Below are 22,258 nucleotides of genomic sequence, written 5' to 3' on the forward strand. Positions count from 1 at the left end.
ATAAAAGTGGCTGAATGGCGTCGGATGAAATTTTATACGTAGATGCTTAAGCCAAACTGCAAATAATCTATCATTTGCTTATTACAAATTGTGATATATATTTAAAGCTACTTTTAAGATCAAATTCTAAAAGATCAATTTAAGTGAATTAAACGGCAACACCGGCAATATACTACGCCAGATATTCAAAATTTTCCCTAAAAAAAGACAAATTTATTACACTTACAGTGCACATAGCTGAAAACGGGATATACGAAGGCAGGATAGCATTATCAACGCCCAGTAGAGCCACCGCTGTGTACACCAACACGCAGCCAATGAGCGTCATGTTGTTCAACCGAGGTGATGACAGTTTGATAGATCTACGATAACAAAGGATGCATACTCATTTACATAAAGATAGATAAGATAGAATATACTTTATAGCACACTCAATATACATAAAAAAGGACAAAATAAAAGCAAAAGAGAAATTATCCACAAATCGCGGTCTTATCGCTAGTTACTAATCTCCTCCAAACTACCATATAAATTAAAATACTAAACCATATATGATAATATACCTACATATATAGTTTAAATAAAAAAACTATATATGTAGGTATATACTACATATTAACATACTATGTACTTAAATATTACATAACTACAAGCTAAAAGTACCGCTCAGCGTTTTAAAATAAAAGCTCAGGTATTAAATGTAGAACTGGTTAAATACGTTTCATATGTCTGGTTAAATAATTTCATATAATGGCCGGACATTTTGACATATGATAAACGGTTTAGGGTAAAACATATTTATTTGGACGCGGGAAGTTGACAGTCTTTTTATGCCATAACCCATGGTTATGTTATATTACGCGGAGTTATTTTAATTAAATAAAAAAAAAAACTAAAATACAATGTATGTCAGTTGCATATAACAACAATTTTATACCTTGTTATTCATTAAAACGTGCTATTTTAATAAAAAATCACTGCATAAACCAGCTTTCTACAATTTAGAATGTATCAGTCACCTCCTCTTGCTGTAATGTAAATTAAACGCCAAAAACCCCAGTGCCAGAGCAACGCCAGCAGCCGACAGGGCGGTAACTGCAAGCCTGGCTGGCGCCCACACAGAGTCCACGCGGAGTACCAGCACCCTCCTGGCTGAAGGTATACCTCCCGCCCAGAGAGGTTTGGCACATTCAGGACACGTCAGTTCTTTGCCATGGGTGTAGAGCGCCACTGTTTTGGGACGACCTCCTGGAAAGCGAGTTCTTTTAGACACATTTTCTTGAACTGATGACTTACGCGTATATGCTTCAAACATAATCACATATTTAACTAAGCCATGGCAATTAATAATACATTTTATTGGAGGTTTTTATGGAGCAGTGGGGAGCAAATAGTTAATGTTTTTTTCTAGCATGATGTGAGGAGTATCTGTGTCCAGCTCTTCAGCTTGAATTAGACTAAGAGACAAAAGGTCTTATCTTTTAAACCTCAACGGAATATGTACCAATGACCAGCAATACCATTTGCGCCATATGCCTTCCATTCCTATATTCTTCTCCACAATATAAGCATACATCCTACTAATATTATAAATACGAAAGTTTGCAAGGATGTGTGTGTGTTTGTTGCTATTTCACGCAAAAACTACTGAACCGATTGCAATGAAATTTGGTACGAGAGTAGCTGGACAACTGGAATAACATACAGGCAACACTTTATCCCGATATTCCTACGGGATACGGACTTACGCGGGTGAAACCGCGGGGCGCAGCTAGTATTATCATATTTTCTACTCGTAAAAGCACAAAGACAATTACTTTGAAGATAAAATCATACCTTGAATTTGATAAAACGCTGACATTCCTATCCTGTCTGCTCCATTGAACGATACCGGACCCTATAATCGAATGGATTTCAGTTTTTCACACAGTCATTTCTTTACAAATAACTCAACCAAAATTTTTGGCCACACAGCATATTTTGCGTTAAGTCTTCACTCCGTGTTATTTGTTTTTCTAATCGAATAATCTCGCGGTTTGATTTAATTGTTCGGAGTAAGCAAAACCAGTCTCTCCATTATGCCATTTAGTGTTAAAAATGATCCAAGCAAAAAATCTGTTTATTTTAGTTACTTACTACTTAGAATACTAATGTGAATAGCCCTTATACCATAACCATATACCATACAAAATAACAAATGTCATATAATAAAAAATAAATTATCATTTGTAAAAACGATTGTCCCGTTTTTAATGTATTTGTATAATCATATTAAAGATTTAAAATTATTAATGTTGTATTCAAATATGTGTATAATTGATCTAATATTGTTTCTATTAAATTTAGCTTAACTTATGTATCCAACGACCATGACCTTTTCGACAATCTAAATAAAATACCACACAGACCTATCAATAACAATTAGGGACACGAATTACGCAAGTGCAAATAACATCAGTCCCACTTTCCAGTATTTCTCGTGAGATTCCAGTATAAGCCGTGAATAATAGATTGGGTATAAGAATGCGAATGAATCCAGTTGGATCTGAGTCGAATGCTTTCGTATTTTGGGTATTAGCGGTTGCTCGGAGCCTTCTTATGTAAATAGGCGAAATTTGTTTTAAATTGTGCTGGTGATTGATGTGGTGTCTGAGGTATCAACTGTTTTATAGAATAAAATCTTGGGAGCTTTTTAGTTGAAAATTCTATAATATATTTTGAAATTGACGCAAACAATTTAGCTTGTATCGAAATAAAAGATGTCCTTCGAACATAATTTAAAAATAACAAAATATCACTGTTTTTTGTTAATATGTGGGTATAGTAATTATATTATTTATGTAATAGAATTTAATAAATATCCTATCTATATATAGGTGAAAACAGCTTGATCGGTTTGAATGAAATTCAGTATTCGAATAGGTTAAACTGAATGTTACATTTTTATGATCAGGTCGATAACTATACCCTTAAACTATACCTTTATACTCAACAGAATCCGGTCGAATCCAGTTTAAAGATTAAAGAAGAGTCTACGTCTTTACGAATTAATTATCAATTAAACACTAATAACTTACCGATACGCCAAGAAAGCTCAAATTTCCCAGTTGATTCAAAAACTCTTCAGCCATATCTTTCCTATCATAGTCGAAGTGTCCCAGACCAAGCGTCTTAGTAGTATTACTGTCAGAGGTCCTCCACAAGTGTTCAGCTCTGCTCAGCGCCAACGCTATAGCCCAAACTGCGTCGTATGTGTGAGGGGCGAAGGGCGATATTGGCACGCCAACCGCTTCCATCTCGCGGTGGAACATTTCGTTCGTCTGTATCGAACGCTCTTTTAAGGGTATGGTAATAACATTTTAGAGTGTATTAAATTCTGATTTATGTTCTTAAATGTGATAAAGTCATTACTGTTATTATTTTGTTCTATGTTAAATGTTAAAAATTCGAGTCACAGGTTAAAGGTACGTATTTACCAAATCCGATGCTTAAAAGTATTTCCCCCGTGGACATGTTCGTGATTGCTGAATGCTATTTATGTATCACGGATGAAGCAGGGGCGGACTAATAATACGTATAGTGGATGTTTTTATGTCATTAAATCGGCATATCAGCATCAGAACTGGTGGGTTGCCTGATGGTAAGCGCTACCACCGCCCATGGGCATTTGGAGAAGCGTAAGGTTGATTGCAGACCTTACGCCTCTACAAATGCATGGAAAGGGATTAAGAAAAGATTTACGAGAGAAATAAAGGAAAGGACTGGGAAGGTCCGATCTCATCCTAAAATTATACTCACCAAACCAGAAAAGGAAGCGACATTCCCAACGATCCCTCTATGTGCGGTAACAGACACTAAGCCCTCCAGCGCCTTAGCAAGCTGGGACCTCGCGCAAGGCGCCGCGCCCCTGATCCGGGGCGGCGCCCCCGCTACCAGCCATGCATACTCCGCTCCAAACATGCCCAGACGAAATGCCTATGATACAATTAACATTTAGAAAGAAAGTAAGACGTATAGGAACTTTACTATTTTTTATATATTAATTATTGTTCTTCCTTAATAATTTTCAAATGGTCATAAATTATTGGTAAATGGTCATATATTAGAAAAAAATTACGACTTTAGCTTTGATATAGAGATAGAAAATCCGAACTATACATTAGTTAAATAAAAATATATATGTGTAATCTGTGTGTAAATATGTTATCTTTTAAAAATCTTTAAATTATAACCTATGATGAATTCTTTTTAAATGATAGATATATATAGATAGGCAATCCTTTCTGACAAAACTGACTAAAAACAATCCCGGCAAACGAAAAAACCAGTCGAAATACACCTTCGTTTTTGGGAACTTCCGTTTATAGCTGTTAATAACATTAAAGAAAATATAAGGCACTAGTCCAATATCCCCGATCAATTCTCTACAACATCTAAAAAGCTTCCGCCTAATTCTATTATCTAATATCGAAAGGGCTCAAAGCTGAAAAGCAAGCGTTTCTTTTGTCACAACCCGTGACTGGTCCGCAGCACGTTCTGTATTGTGCTTGATAATAAAGGGTCGAGCGAGTGCCACTCTGTGATACGGATGTTTATTTTATTTGGGCTTTTCGTAATTAATTTTAGCATCTTTTTGCGGTAATCTTTTAAGCAATTTTGATGTCACGCCTTTATGACGAAGATTTCGCTACGGACAGTTCGTTTTAAATAAACAGTAATACTTAATGTTGCATTTCAGTATTTATTTAAAACTTACGTCCGCGGGTTCGCTCGTGCTGTCATGGGAAATGATAGACAATGCCAGGGACACTTAAACCGCATTATTACCGATCTCGTTGGTTGTCCGGGATAAAAGCTATCCTATGTCCAAATTAAGGTTCAGTGGTTCAGGCGTGAAGAAGAGATAGACACACAGAATTACTTTCGCACTGTCATATTAGTTTTTCAATATGATTATTAATGACTTCCCAAATACCAAAAAACTTTAATTTTTATCCAAATATTCAGGACATTTATCCTAATTATTATTAAATGTTTTGTAGTATTTTCTTTAGTTACAAGAATTAAAACTCAAACACGTGAAATAGATTTACAGGTAATTAAAATTCAAATGTTAGCAGTAACTTGAAGTGAAAAGTCCTGAATTTCTGAATTTATTAGTTCTTGTTGAATAAATTATAAATGTTTTAATACAAATAGGCTCGTACAATCAAGAAATTCAACCTCATAATGCAATCTATTCTAATATTGTAAATGTGAAAGTGTGTTTGTTTCTAAGCTTTTATTCCACATCACAACGGCGCGATTTTATTATATGATACTAGCTGCGCCCCGCGGTTTCACCCGCGTAAGTCCGAATCCCGTAGGAATATCGGGATAAAAAATAGATGTTGGCCGATTCTCAGACCTACCCAATATGCTTACCAAATTTCAGAGGAATCGGTCAAGCCGTTTCGGAGGAGTATAGAGACTAACATTGTGACACGAGAATTTTATATATAAGATTTAGGTCTGGTGATAGTTGAGAGGCTAGATAATGATATAAGCTATTTTTTAAACAGCTCAATTCACTCGCGAATTGCGAAAAATATTAATAAACAAAAATATCATCTAGGCCTTGCTAGCATTAAAATTGTCGATGATAAGCAGGAACTGACGAACAGCAAATCCTTGTGAAGTTTATGTATTTAACGCAAGTCGAACAATGAAATATGAGCTTAACAATTATTGCATGTTTTTTATTTTATATAGCGCTAGTCGCTCGTCCCGTGTCCGCCTGGATATCAAGATTCCTGTTATATCCCAAGGGAGCAATTAATCGGCATAAAAAGTATCCTCTCACCCAACTCAGCTCATACTCTGCCTATACCAAATTTCATAAAAATCCATTCAGTAGTTTCAGTGTGATTAACGGACAAACATCCAAACTTTCACATTTATAGTATTAGTGTGAAGTGTGATTAGTGTATGTTTTGTCACCGTATTAATGTATAAATGTATATTTACGATTACATAGATATTTGCTTACTTATTAGCAGAGTAACTCGTAAATGGTATCAGCAATTACTAATATCATGTACACACATTCGTACATCGTTTCATAAGAATTAAACAAGTGCTAGAAATAATTTCCACCATATAGATAAGGTACTTTAGTTGAAAATTAATAAAGCATATAATTATAATTAATTGAACATTTTTAGAACAACAGTCAGATCATTAATCTTCCTTACAGAACTCACCTCACAGAATATCTTCGGTATCATTTCCTGCGAGAAGCTGCCAATTATGATCCTTGTGTCTAAATTCTGCGAACAATTTTAAACCGTTGAAAACAAAATATTTTCCAAAGTTTCAAATAAATGTTGTTTATAATAAGGAATGTAATACTGAGAAAATAAATCGTTTCTTATAAAAACAAAGTTCCTAAAATTTATTAAATTTATACGCCTTTTTAAGTACTAGCTGCGCCCCACAGTTACACCCGTTTAAGTCCATACCCCGTAGAAATATCGGGATAAAAAGTTGCCTATATGTTATTCCAGTTTTTCATCTACCTACGTACCAAATTTCATTACAGTCGGTTGAGCAGGTTTTGCGCGAAAGAGTAACAAACACACACATCCTTACAAACTTTCTCATTTATAATATTAGTAGGAATAGTAGGATTCTAGGATAATTGTGTACTAATTATAGTGGTCGCTAATGACCTCAATGTTAAAAAGCGACCTCAAATAAATAAATCATACTAACAGATATGAAATAATTCCATAAAAACCCACACTAGCACAAGACATTTTACTATACTATACTGCATTAAGTACAAATCAGTCAATTGAAATTATTCCATACGTATAAAGCTATAAGGTGTATAATTAAAGAAAGTACATTTTACACTAAAAACTTTGTGAAAGGTAAAAGGGGTTAAAATCTTTCGGGCTTTTAATGTACCAACTTTAACGCAGCCCACATCCCAATAATACCCGTACACAGTGGGTTAACTCCGTTACATTTAACACCTTAATTTAATACTTTAATCTTCTAAGTCCCTTTCCACGTTCTCGTTCGTTAACAGAAGCTATTAAAACTTGGAGGTGGAATGACGAATCTACATTGCCGAAGTGAGGTGCAAGTTTTTAGATGATTTCAAGTCAGAGTCCATTTATTTTTAATTAAATTTAATTGACGGTGTCATCTTTCGAAGTTAATTAGAATTTTTGTATTTCTCGGGACGAATTTTAAGCATTTTTTTTTTTGCATAAGTTGTTAGTATATTTATTTAGTGAATGAATGATCTGACTTTAACGGCATTTACCCTAAAAAAACACCAGTAATTTAACGCCACACTTTTACAGTGTCTTAAAACTTTAATTTAATTAGATTTGTATTGTTAGAATTTGGCAATTTTATCAGCAACCCTTTTCTAAATAAAATTGTGTGCGTTTAATTTAGAATAAGGAGCCTTGTTTATTTTATTAAAAGATATCGTTAATAGAATAAACAACCATTATATTACAATCTCTCTGCAATCAATCAATCTGCCAACCCGCACTTGGCCAGCGTGGTGGATTATGGCCTGAACCCTCATAGGAGGCCTGTGTCCCAGCAGTGGGAACATATATGGGCTGATGACGATATTACAATCTAGTTAGTTTTACCCACGCTATATAGTAGCTATTCTGTCTAGAAGTTTCGCTAAAGAATCCTGATTAATGAATTCTTGTCATAAAACCTATTGATACTTACTTTCAACTGCTGCAACTGTTCTTTAAAATCTGACTCAGCAAACGTAATAGATGCAGCGCATGTGATGTTAGCTGCTTCCAACTGAGTGACCAACTCATTAACAGCCAGTGAGTAGATCTCTTCATTTTGAGAAAATGCTGTCACCGTGTCCCAGCCAAATTGCCTAACGAATAAGTTAAATTTTTCCAGGATTAGTCATAATTTTTGTAAAAAAATAACGTCAGAGGATATTTTAAGAATGCTATACAGTTGAGGTTCACCTAACTTCAATAATTGGTCGATAAATCAAAATATAAATTTGATAAATTCAAATCAGTTTTTTACAATAATTAATTTAATTCATTTAAAATAAGAAGAACCTCTTAAGAGGCTTATTTATTTAGATCCGATGTCCAAGTGATTTGTTAAAATATGTGATTAGTAATTAAAAATAACATAGATAACTACCTGATAAAAGCTATTCTGGCTGGGTTATGTGAAGAATCTGGTGCCACGGTGCGGCAGAAAAGTGGAAACTCGGAGCGGTCGCTGAGAGCTGGTGAAGTTGACCCGAATGAGACCTAAGTAAAAATATAGAATTATATAATTAAGAGTAGGTACATTGGTTACGAATATTTATAAAATAAAATAATAAAAAATTCGGCAAACTTAGTTCAAATTGAGATTTGAATAAATTTAATAACTTAGACAAACTGACTGACTGACCCCGTGATCGCTCGCTGTAAATTTTTATAAACGTCGGGATAAAAAAGCATAATAATGAATAAATCGCGTTGAAACACGTCTACTATATCTATTCAAAATACTCGAGATAAATCACACACAAGAAAATGCTAAATTTCATCCACACAATCATCTTTATACAGGCTCTTCATATTTAGATATAACTAGCTGCACCCGGCAAACGCTGTTCTGCCTTACTCTTGTCATTTAGGGGTATGAAAAATGTTGGCCGATTCTCATAGATACCGGATAAGCACAAAAAAATTCATAAAAATCGTTCAAGCCATTTCGGAGGAGTATGGCAACGAAAACTGTGACACGAGAATTTAATATATTAGAAGATAGAGATTACATTGGCATACTAAATTAGGTAGATAAATCTACCTTCATATTGGCAAATCCAATCCAACAACGTCATATCAGTATCCAAAAGCCCCACATCTAGTGAAATCAAGCCTAATTGTAATGAAGGGATGCTTCGTTAGCGAGCATCCCAGGATTAGTCACGCAGCAATGAATCTTAGTCAACAGCCGTGTCCGCTTTGAAGCTAAATTGGGTTAGAATTGTGATCTGCACCGTGATAACCACTCTATCAAATGGTTGAAATTAATATTGGACATGATCAAAATGCTTATTGCATTTAGGACACTTTAATTTGTACATTTTTACCAATCGCAGTATTTATATTATAGTGAAAGTATATACATTATAGTATACCAAGTATTTGCCAATTTGGGCTAACGCATTTTTCTATCTATGCTAATATTTATGGTCGGTGGTAATCGCTTACAATCAGGTGAAGCGCCAGCGGGTACTGGCTTATAACATAAAAACTAAACTTAATAAAAATCTGCACTTTTTTAATAAATACAGGAAAACGTTCAGCACTGCCCATGAGCTTTCACAAGAAACCTTGTGAAAGTGTGGCGTACCTTTTATAACATTTGTATTAGCCACTTATATAGCTCTCGAAAGAAGTTCTCTAATTCAAGGAATACTTCTTATACCTAGTAAAGAATTAATCAGTTGTATATAGATAATAAATGAACAAAAGTTAAAAAGTATTGGCACATGATCGCTATTTATTAGGATTGAATTATTCAAACGACATTGCGATTTTTGTATAAAATAGGTGAGAGGAAATCTTTAGAACGTGTACGATCCAAAGAAATGGTTAGAAGTGATACCTGAAAACAAAACATTCAGGTGAAGCTAGCAAAGCCTTCGTAATGATTATGTTTACTTGAAACTACCCTTCATAAGTCCTCATTAATATAAAACGCCAAATCGGAACAGTACATTCTAGCATATCTGCACAGCTGCGCACCCATCTCACATATCATCATCATCAACCCATATATGTTCCCACTGCTGGGACACAGGCACATGACATAGGACATAGGAGTATGAGGGTTCTGGCCATAATCCACCACGCTGGCCAAGTGCGGGTTGGCAGATGTCACATGTCGTCGAACTTTTGATTCTCGGACATGCCGGCCCTTCACCGTTTTAAGCAGTGGTGATGTTATCTACATGCGCAGATAAATTGAAAAATCAATTTATGTCCTGCACGCTCGCCCGGTTTCGAACCCCGACCTATCGATTTTAAAATCCGACCACCACTGAGCCACCACTGCTTTTTATATCTCACATATATCTCACATATATTTCGAGCTAAAATCTATTCTTTTAAACTCTTAACAATGTTTGATTGTGCACTTCCTAACTTATAACAACGCGTTGAAACTTTTAATGAGTAAAAGTCGTTTTGTTTGAAACAAAAGGCCTTTCTTATCGAATAGTTTCCCCGAGTGGGAATAGTTGAAAAGTGAACTTTAAAAGATCAAAGGTAGTTGAGCACGATATTGTTAATTACGCTTTTCCTAAGATGTATTTAATTAGAGAACTTTTAAAAGCGTGAAGAATGTAATTGGAACATAATGAATTCGGGTTCTTCTATTGGGATGTTTTTAGCTTGAAATTAAGAGATTCCGATAGAAATATCGTTAAATGCTGAAATTATGTTTACTAATTGCATGTTCGATCCATATACTAAAAAGAGATCAGTCTATGTTTGTTGGAGCTAAGTAAGCTCTGTAATAGCTGCTGCACTGATTTTAAAATTCTTACACCAGCAAAAAGTTACATAGGTAATTTTTTATATTTATTTTTAACGGAATAACAATATATTGCAACTGCTACTAAGTTTTGTTTTAGACACTTTTAAGCGTGACTGATAGCCTCGTTGTTTATTGAATATCCCTGTTCATATTTGAAGTATTAGGTATTACCTGCACGATATTCCAATAGGGCACGATCTTCGCAATGCTCTCGGTAACTTCAGAACAAGCTGTCCCAAGCAACATGACCATCCTGGACTCTCTCTCTGTGTAAAGCGCGTGGAAAAACCTGTCCACGCCGACTCCTGGATCGCACTGTTAAGGAAAATAGAAGATTTTTACATAAATGATACCTAATGATAATGTACTATGTTGTAAGAAAAGGTTGATTGTTCGTATGCCTGATTTTTTCCTAGGTGTTTGTAACGTATAAACTGATGACTTCATTAAAGATAATATATTTTTTACATGATTTTTAAAAAAGGTACCTTACAGCCAAACATACAATAAATAGTTTCGTTTACAAATATGTACGCCAACTACAAGATACACCATTAACTATTCGATACAGTGTGTGAACAAACGAATAAACAATAAACAACTAAAATGAAAGAAATTGAAAAATAAAATTCCAAGTGAAGATTCTGACATACCCGATATAATTTCAGTATACGGGAATAGTTTGTGTGAGTGTGTCAGTGAATATATGTATGTATGTGTAGTGTTTCTGTGTTTTTCTATATTTCCTGACGGATCAGCTGTGATATAACTTTTTATAACATAAAAGCCTGTTATATAATGGCTATATTATAATGACTGTATTTAAATTCTTAAATAATATATTTTAAATTTCAATTATAACAAAATGTAGAATAGAAAATAAGATATACTTTGTATACATGCCAATATCATAGTAAGCTAAAATGTTTTTGTTCATTGTTTAATAGTTCAAATGAACTAATAAAAATATTGCAAATTGGTTCTTATTGAAAGAAAATAAAACACGAAAATTAAATAAATCAAACTCGTAAATATCCGCGAAACCACAAGTTAATTAAGAACAGTTTTGAGCTTAAAACTAATAAACAGAACCGTAAAATATCATTAATTTCATTCGAGAAAGTTCCTGTGCTCCGTAGTAATGAAAAGTGGAAAATATATTTGTCCTATCTCGGACTCGGTTGTAAAAATGTGAGGGGAAATTTTGTTAATTTGAAATATGCTCTACACTCTTGTCTTGTGCTATAAATCTCACACATACGTATTTTCAGATGCACTGTAACGATGTAATTCACCGCAGGGCATCTAAACATAAGCATTGTTTTGGCACACGTGCTGTGGCTTACGTTCCACTTACCAAGCTTTTAATGCTCATTTATGCTAGAACACTCTTGATACTATGGCATTATAGTTTATTTTCCTTTGAAATAATAGCGATTTATAAATCGCATTCATAAAAGCAGTGGTGGCTCTGTGGTGAGAACCTCGGACTTCAAAATCGATAAGTCAGGGTTTGAGACCGGGCGAGTGTACAGGAAATTAATTGATTTTTCAATTTATCTGCACATGTGGATAACATCACCACTGCTTAAAACGGTGAAGGAAAACATCGTGAGGAAACCGGCATGTCCAAGAATCAAAAGTTCGACGACATATGACATCTGCCAACCCGCACTTGGCCAGCGTGGTGGATTATGGCCTGAACCCTCATAGGAGGCCTATGTCCCAGCAGTGGGAACATATATGGGTTGATGATGATGATGATGATGATGAATACAGTTAACAAACAAACCTCCAATGTAACATACTTTTAAATATTCAATCCTTTTCCCAATAATGTTAATTAAATCGTTGAACTGTAACATGCAACTACAAGCTACATTTAATATAGTCACCGTGAAACTGTGAATATCGTTAAATAAAAATCAAACTCGAGAAATTGCAAACTGTTAAAAATTGTGATAACTTTTTCCAAACGTCCGTCAAGTGCAGGTTGCGAGCCGATGGAGCACCGCTTCACCGGGCTACTACATCTGTTTTTGAACAAATCAAACGTAATTTAACCCACATCGAATGGGTGGATAACTATTTAACGATTAATCGATACATGCGATCTATCGAATATAATATGTTAAATTGTAAACTGCTAACAATTTGTACGACAAATTTCAATAATTCAGGTTGAGAGTGTGTTATCTAACGATGTATTCTGTAACCGTGACCTGTGTTATTAAAATTATATACATCGATCCCGCTTCGGTTTCGCACGGGCGCAATATAGATAATATATACACAACCTTTCTCTTGAACCAATCCTATCCATTAAATAACGATCAAAATCAGTTGCGTAATTTTAAAGATCTAAGCATCCAGACACACATACGGCGCCAAGCGACATTATATTATAGCTACTATGTAGCGTTTAAACCTATTCTACAACACAAACCTGTTACCAAATAAAACTTGATACCACGATTTTATGCAAAAAAAAATCCTGAAAAAGACCATAACATATACCTTTGATATAACTCTCTAAAACTTTTTAACGGATTTTAATTAAACGCGATTTATTCATTATATTATTAACCCGACGTTTCGAACACTTAATAGCGAGCGTGGTCACGGGGAGACCAAATGAACAAATCGCGTTTAGAATCCGTTTAAAAGTTTTTAATCTCTAAAACATTTCACACATATGAATACGTCGTTGATACTCATACTTCCAAGTAAGAGTCTTGAATACGGACCAATATAACGCTGTGCGTTTGCCTAGCTTGTTGTTGTGACCTAGACTCTTGACATAGCTTCTAGGCTTAGAATATAAAGACGACGGATAGACCTTTGTCAAATCATGAAAGCTGAAAATCTCTGTGTATCCCGATATATATGTGAGAAAAACGGGCTATGAAACTTGGGCTGTGGCTTCGGCAGATATCAGGTAGTTGGATGTGTCTAAAATAGTGTCTCAAATTTGTTACAATATGAAGTTCTCATATATTTTGAGGAGGATCTGGCCGTCGCAATCTCTTAGACCAATAATATAGGTTCATTAGTACCGTTACAAAACAAAAAACTAGCGACAAGCTCTTTTGAGCTTAAAATATATCGTATTAAAATTGATATTATTCTAACCTACGCAGCTTGCCCACGCTTCGCTCGCGTGTTATTCACGTTTTCACTTTTCTTTCACATACAATCCTACTATCCTACTAATATTATAAATGCGAAAGTTTGTAAGGATGTGTGTGTGTTTGTTGCTCTTTCACGCAAAAACTACGGAACCGATTGCAATGAAATTTGGCACGTAGACAGCTGGACAACTGGAATTACATATAGGAAACTTTTTATCCCGATATTCCTACGGGATAGGGACTTGCGCGGGGGAAATCGCGGGGCGCAGCTAGTGTGTAATAAAACAAAATAGATTAAGTAGATTTAGAAACAACCCCTTATAACTTAACAAACACACAAACATAAATTTTTAAATAAATATAGATTATAAATTTATTTTTGTAATAAAATGCAAGGCAGCAACCATATTCAAGTCTGTAATACTAAAAATTCACAAAAAGTGGTTCAACCGTACAGCATAAAAATGAAAAATACATAAGCCTTTATAACTATAAAATAAGCCTCCAACTTAGGCAATTAGATTCAAATTTAATTATATTTTATATACAACTTTCTTAGTATTCAGTTACTAATACAACTATTACTAATATAATTTAGTTAATTATTCTAGGTTATGATTTTAATTAGCAATTAACATGAGGTTGGGGTTATGGCAGGCTGGGAGATGTGGTCTTAAATGTATATCGATATACCATTAAGTGTTTATATTAATTAAGAATAATAATGTATTTATCTGATTGTTTATTTTCTTTCTTTGTGATAGTTATACTTCCTTTATCAGCAACGAAAGGAGGTAATATTTTTTGAGTGTATAAAACTATGTACCTATGTCCATTTTGACCCGGCCTTTAGTCCTGACTATTAGGCGGATATTGACGGATTTTTTTTTATGAAGTGTTGCTTTTTTTCTTTTGCGTGGCAAGAAGGTATGTCTATTTACCAGTGTCAAGCATATGGAGTGTTGTTGTAAGCATCAGAATTATGATAATAACATAGGTTATATAAATAAATGGCGCCAGCAAATTTATAAGGGGTGTGAGGCTTTTTTATTATCCTAGCAATATATAAGAGAAAGATCATGAAATAAAATTAAATTTAGCGGATGGTTTTTTACTTTCATAATGATATTTCATGTTTTATTAAATTTTCATATCGTAAAAGTATAAATTAAGATTGCTATTAAAGTCCGCTGTAGGAAAATTACCTTTCAATTATAATTCAACTAGCTGCGCCCCGCGGTTTCACCCGCGTAAGTCCGTATCCCGTAGGAATATCGGGATAAAAAGTTGCCCATATGTTGTAGTAGTTTTGTGTAAAAGAGCAGCAAACACGCACACATTCTTACAAACTTTCGCATTTATAATATTAGTTAGATTTAGACGCCTGAAAAATTCACTAGAATTACAATTAAGATCATTAACAAATATTATCAATAAAATTTCAAATGTACAAAATTATACACATGACACAAAATATTGACACAAATTCCCAAATAGTTATTATTTCATGAAATCAAAAGAAATTTCAAGCAGTCGGTATTCGAGTTTTGGAACCGAATATAATATGTTCTTTATGTTCTTCATGTTCTTTATCTATTTGAAGTATTGTTTAAATTTTATTCAATATTTTAATTTATATAAACCTAGCACTTGAAAATAAAAAATTGAGTTAGAAAAATCAAATAAAACTGTGATGAAGTAGGTCAGCTAGTCCAAACCAAACCCATATCAGGCTTACTCCCAACACTATCGAGATCTGATCCAATCGAGTTTGAGTCGATTGTACACTAAATTTGTACCCTTGAAAACTAAGACAGCGTACGATTGTTGTGATTCAAAAATTCACCTCGATCAAAAACTAGATATAAAACCGCCATTAGTTACAAATAAAAATTCAAAATCGAGTTAGAAACAAAATTGTAATCGAATTGAAAACAGAATCAAAATCGAATTAATTTCTGTGGGATGAGTCCAAATGTCATCCAGCACTGTAATCAAAACCCAGAGATTCACCTCTATCTTAATTTCTGTCAAGCCTACGCCTAAGTAAACGTTGGTACACCCACGCTGTATACAAATTAACTGATCTAATTAGATTGTACGTTATACGGCCTATTATTTGCGTAACATATATGTATCCTGGTAATCTTAATACTAGATTTCAAAGCTGACTTACTGATCTTTCAAAGCACAGCTCAAATTACTGGAACAATCGGGCCGAAATGGCATGCACATAGTCAATATAATAGGCATCGGCTAAGAAAGGATTTTGGAAAGAGCTTATATAATTGCGAAATATATTTACTTTAACCTATAATATATATTAGCATATTAGTTTAATCAATGTTAATGATTTTAATACATCTTTCGCCGTGCATTAAGTAAAAATGAAGGAAAAATTTAGCGCTTCAAATAGCAACGTATCTTTTAAAGAACAAAACAATATTTGAACGCCCACATATTATAACATAGTAGATCATATGATACATGTAGCTATTGTATTTTCTATACATACAACAACAAGAATCTATAAATTCCAATAGCAAGCATTCAAAGCAAACAACAAAAGCATTTTTTAGTCAAAATTTCGAATAGCCCAAAATTATAATGCTAATTTAGGTTAGGTCCTGCCAAAATACCATACCTATCTACAAGTATGCTTGTACTAGACAGTAGTTTGTTTAATGAAATGGCGTTGAATACTATACCTTAGTATCATTGGTGATCAGATGGAGCCTATACCCCGGGAGTAGGGTGCGCTTATTCACATGCTCCACGGCTAACTTCGCTGCATTCAACTCCGACACACCATCAGCTCGCGGTGAGTCACCCACGGATAACTCGAATAGGCCCAGTATTGAAACCACGCGGGACGATTCTGTGGACAAAAGTTGCTATTTTTATATTGATAATAATATAATGGCTCTTTTATAATTACTAGTGTCAGTGGTTGGAATCGATGTTCTTCCTCTGAAGTATCCAATCTGCTTTACCTACCTACAAGAAACTAGTCTATATATCTATACTTATATCGTTACGTTATCCTTTCTCTTTTCTGTATTTTTAAGTTTTTGTTATGGACTAATGTTGTGAGAACTAAATAAAGATGATTTTTATTATTATTATTATTATATTATAAACCTGAAGAGTTTGTTTGTTTGAACACACTAATATCAGGAACTAATGGTGCGATTTGAAAAATTCTTTCAGTGTTAGATAGTCCATTTATTGAGAAAGGCTTTAGGCTATATATGTACCACGGGCGAAGCCGGGGCGGACAGCTAGTCTTGCTATATGGAGGATCCAATTTGTTATTTGATGAGTATTATTCTAAAAGAATCACTACACAATTCCTAGCCGGCTCTTCTGTGTAGAATCTGCTTTCCGAAACTTAACCTTAACTTTTCCGGTGGTAAATGGTAAAACTGTTTTATGACGATACTACAGTGCAAGAAGAAATCTAATTGAATCTTGAGTTTGACCATTGTTTGGGATATATTCTTAATACATTTTAAAATCCGTTAGATTAAGAAATAAATTTAGTATTTAGTATTTTATAACTTAAAAAGAGAGTGTGCCGAGATATCAACTTTGTAGTATCTATAATCTATTATTTTTGTAACATCTCTATAATTTTCCTTATTATAGTATACTTTCATATATATATATATATATATATATATATATATATATATATATATATATATATATATATATATATATATATATATATATATATATATATATATATATATATATATATATATATATATATATATATATATATATATATATATATATATATATATATATATATACATATATATATATTCAAATCATATTATAAACTTATATATTCAAATTAAAGCAATCCGCGATACTTTGTCAAACCAACGTAATGGTCTTTTACCAATTTCTCGACTCGTAAATCTATCGCACTTTCATGACCTATAAAAGATGTCATCTCAGATATTATGACCTCTTAAAACGTTAATTCATTTAATGGAAACATTTCCTTTGTTCCTGTTATATTTGGCGTTTCAAACTCGATTGGTATCGATTTATGTTGATCAGATAATTTCAATATGTACGATTTTATATTATTATGAATTTTTTCATATTTGTTTTTTCTCCAGTACCTACCACTAAGAATGGACAAGTGATGAAACATTTTTTTTAAAGTTAGTTGGAATGTTGCTTTCTACAGAATTATAAATTGCTTTTATGATATTTAAGTATGATATGTATCAGTGTATAGCTTTCAGGTAATGACCTCACAAAAATTGCCTATCCTTCCTTCGCAAAATATCTCCAAACTAAATATCTTCAAACGAAAAAACAGTAAAATCCATCAAATTCTGCACGAAAAGTAACAAGACACAGATTAATTTTTTCAAGTGGCTATATTGTACTGAAATCCTACTAATATTATAAATGCGAAAGTTTGTAAGGATGTGTATGTGTTTGTTGCTCTTTAACGCAAAAACTTCTTAACCGATTGCAATGAAATTTGGTACGTAGGCTGGAATAACATATAGGCAATTTTTTATCTCGATATTGTTACGGGATACGGACTTACGCGGGTGAAACCGCGGGGCACAGCTAGTAAGGGATAAAACTCCACTATTTTCCATTCTAAACCTTACTTTCACCTTGATATCATAAGTATCATGATATGAATCATCTATATACATGACTGTATCGACTACACATTAAACTATCTTACACACAACATCCAAACTCCCTCTAGTTCGGCATGTCCAGTGATGTTTGCTTAATTAGCACGTACTCGAATGCATGTGGGGTACAGGAAAAGGGTCTACGTCAGCACTGCGATGACCTCTGAGTACGTTAACTGTGTTAGAAGGAAATGTTTGCGGCAAAGATTTACTTTGACCGTCTAATTGGTTTTCGCAGGGCTTGAGACAGTCAAATTGCTTTCACGTTAGTGCTTTGTGGATTTTTTGATGGTACTGCGTAGATAAAGGTGCAATAAACTAAAATCAATAAGGGGTTTTATTTAAAACACATTAAAATGCATTTCAAATAGACAAGTTCGTTTAATTTGAGAAAATCTTAAAAAATAATATGTGTTTTCAATATTAAAAATAATATGTGTATAGTTTTCGAATTATACCAATAGATTATATAAAATTGTTTGAATATGTTCTGTAAAATTGGTCTGAATATGCGTTTAATATGTAAATTAGATTATATTTAACTGTCCTTCATCTTATATAAGCAATTCATGATGAAGTTTATGATGGCCCCTAGGCTCATTCATATAATATATTTCTTCATATATGTATAATATAATTAATTCATTATTAATATAACGGTAGTGTATGAATCAATACGAAAGTGCTAGTTTTCTAATATAAATTCACAGCTTTAACAAAAATACAATGAAGCTTTAAACAAAACATAAAAATAGATTCCTTATAACCACTTCGGGGATAGCGCAGAGCTGTCAATCGTTCACTATCTTTACAGTTGGGAGTATTGGATTTCAAATCCCTTAAAACAACGACAATTTTATTTATTTACAATGCTTTATTGTACAAAAAAATTTAAACCTTTTACGAAGTAATTAGTCACTAACACTTCATACAAAAGGCGGCGTTATACTCTGCCAGGCAACCTGGTAAGAAAATGTCAGAGCTTTACCCGTGGTACATTCCTGGGGTAAAAAGTATCCTATAGCACTTGGGAATAATGTAGCTTTCTTGTGGTGAAGGAAATTTCAAAAACGAACTAGTAGCTTTGGAGCCTTTAGGGTACAAACAGACAAATATACTTTTGCTCTTTATTATATTAGTATAGATAACAAATATTTTTATAGATAATAATAATTTATTTGAAACATTCATGATTAAGATCTGTCCATCTGTGTTTCAAGTGGGTCAAAATCGAGATTTGGAGTTTTTTACGTAGACACTCGCTTAAAAAGCAAATGTGGCTCCGTGGTAAAGACCTCGGACTTAAAATCGATAGGACGTGGCTTCGAGACCGGGCGGGTGTGCGGAAAATAAATAGATTTTTCCATTTATCTGCGCATGGATAACGTTACAACTGGTCGAAACGATGAAGGAAAACATCCTGAGGAAACACGTCCAAGCACCAAAAGTTTGACGACATGTGACATCTACCAATCCGCACTAGGCCAGCGTGGCGCACTATAGTCTGAACCCTCATAGTAGGCCTGTATCCTAGCAATCGGAACATGTATAGACTATATGTTATTCCAGTTATCCAGCTATCTACGTACCAAATTTCATTGCAATCGATTCAGTAGTTTTTGCGTGAAAGAGCAACAAACACACACACATCCTTACAAACTATCGCATTTATAATATTAGTAGGATAAGGAATACCAAAAAAAAAACCATTAAATGTTACAGGATAACGTATTGTAACACAGTAAGATATACACATATACAAGTCAATATAAACCTGTTAATAAAACAAAACATAGAACTCAAGTGTTTGTTTTTCTCGTAGAGTAGTTTCCGGCCGAGTGCAATCAGCTCACGTGCCTTCAAGCGTGAAGCGCTTCACGTTATATTCATTTTATAGCCATGTAAAGTGGATGTTGAAAGCTGTTTCTGTTATTCAATTATAGCATCAATTGATGAAGCGCTTAGTGATAGAATATGTATGCTGCATTGGTTGGTTATAATGTCACGTGGTACATATTTTATTTCATCTTCTGCCCATACATGTTCCCACTGCTGGGACACAGGCCCCCTATGAGGGTTCAGGCCATAATCCACCACGCTGGCCAAGTGCGGGTTGGTAGATGTCACATGTCGTCGAACTTTTTGATTCTTGGACATGCCGGTTTCCTCGCGATGTTTTCCTTCACCGTTTTAAGCGGTGGTGATGTTATCCACATGTGCAGTTAAATTGAAAAATCAATTTATTTCCTGCACGCTCGCCCGGTCTCGAACCCCGACTTGTCCGATTTTAAGTCCAAGGTCCTCACTTGAGCCACCATGCCACATATTTTATTTAGTGTCCGGGTATTCTTCTATTGAATTTATGTATTTTGACGGACTTAGTATGTTTGTGAAAAGATTGAATCCTCAATCCTGACAATCTTACTATATATAAATTACGTGTCACGTTGTTTGATCCCAATGAACTCCTAAACTGCTAAACCGATTTTATTCAAATTAGCACACCGTACCAACTTAAAAACTATAATGATTTATATTATTTAAGTCACGATAAATTACTTCCCGCGCGGAGCCAAGGCGTACAGCTAGTATGTATATATAGCTTGATATGTTTCTATGAACACAGCTTTTTCCTAAGTATATGTAGGATATAATACAAGGATATATACATAGCAGACGATCTTTAATTACAGTGAGACCAGAAATTAATAATGTTTAACCAAAACTAATCATTCTGGATTAAGGAGGGTATAATTAATATTAAGCTGGAGTTAAATCTTTAAGAAGAATTAACAAATTAAATTGATATTAACGATAACTGGTCTGACCTTTCTTTGATTAATAGGAAATAAGTCTTCATGTCTGTCACGCTTTCAGGACTATACGGCTGATCAGATTTGGACGAATTTTAGCTTACCTACAAATGATATCGTTTTTTTGAATGAAAAATCTTATATAACAACAAATGTATACCTCTATAAAAACAAAAATGAATCGCAAAATGTGTTAGATAGATAGCTAGGACAAAATATAACTATTTTAAAAAGTAAACTAAATCACCTTGTACATATCAGAACTAGACCAAATTTTAATACGACCATCGAAACACCAGCATTTAAATAAAAAATGGATCAAAATCGATTCACCCATATCATCGATAAAGTCAGTTCTAAGGTAACAAAGCAAAAAATATACAGACGTATTGATTATCTCATTTTTTGAAGGCGATTGATAAAGAAAACAAACACTTTCGTTTAATGAAGAGATTAATCAAGCTCCCACAATGATAATATATATGGGACCGGCCTCATTATTTCTTTCGTGACAAACACAATTGTCACTTGTTACACATTCGGCGACGCTATTGGCGGGTTTATTAATGTTTCGGTTTTGTTATTTAATTCCACGTGTGTATTTTTTTGAACCTAATAGTGGGCCACCAGCTGGTGGTTCGTTCACCGGAGGTAGGGCCGCTGGTAATATGTTACCCGCTTTTTAGGGATAAAGAGTAGGAAAAGGATTGGCGACGGGATTAAAGGAATGGACTGGGAAGGGTGAGGAAAAGGATACGGGCCTCTGGCTCACCCATTTGCCGAACGAAATACATTTGTTACTGCAACTGTTTTTGTTAAATCGATTTATGAATTCATGGTATAATTTGGCAGTAATTTAAACTAGTATAACAAAGAGAAAACATTTGTGTTTTCGTATGTGTTTGTAATGTTTACATACAAAAATTACAGAACCGATTACAAAGATAATTTTACCATTAGGAAGCTGCTCAACCTCCACCTTCTGATGCGGCTGAGCACCTTTTACTTGAGGTATCCTTGTCTAACACAAAAATTCTTCTAGGTG

The 22,258-nt window shown here is 34.0% G+C and overlaps 1 protein-coding gene across 1 annotated transcript in view; it reads right to left on the minus strand.

Annotated features, from left to right (window-relative positions):
* Positions 1 to 22,258, minus strand: part of LOC119834424 (gamma-aminobutyric acid type B receptor subunit 2) — a 41,827-nt gene that overhangs the window by 4,447 nt on the left and 15,122 nt on the right. Inside the window, exons 2-11 of the mRNA XM_038358782.1 lie at positions 16,430 to 16,599; positions 10,762 to 10,905; positions 8,194 to 8,306; positions 7,747 to 7,909; positions 6,243 to 6,308; positions 3,799 to 3,975; positions 3,078 to 3,320; positions 1,837 to 1,897; positions 1,020 to 1,248; positions 227 to 362 (exon numbers count right to left, since the gene is read on the minus strand). Of these exons, the coding sequence (XP_038214710.1) occupies positions 227 to 362; positions 1,020 to 1,248; positions 1,837 to 1,897; positions 3,078 to 3,320; positions 3,799 to 3,975; positions 6,243 to 6,308; positions 7,747 to 7,909; positions 8,194 to 8,306; positions 10,762 to 10,905; positions 16,430 to 16,599 (1,502 nt within the window). The remainder of the gene's footprint in view (positions 1 to 226; positions 363 to 1,019; positions 1,249 to 1,836; positions 1,898 to 3,077; positions 3,321 to 3,798; positions 3,976 to 6,242; positions 6,309 to 7,746; positions 7,910 to 8,193; positions 8,307 to 10,761; positions 10,906 to 16,429; positions 16,600 to 22,258) is intronic.

The sequence above is a fragment of the Zerene cesonia genome, chromosome 19 (assembly GCF_012273895.1).
Source record: "Zerene cesonia ecotype Mississippi chromosome 19, Zerene_cesonia_1.1, whole genome shotgun sequence".
In the NCBI taxonomy this organism is placed as follows: Eukaryota; Metazoa; Arthropoda; class Insecta; order Lepidoptera; family Pieridae; genus Zerene; species Zerene cesonia.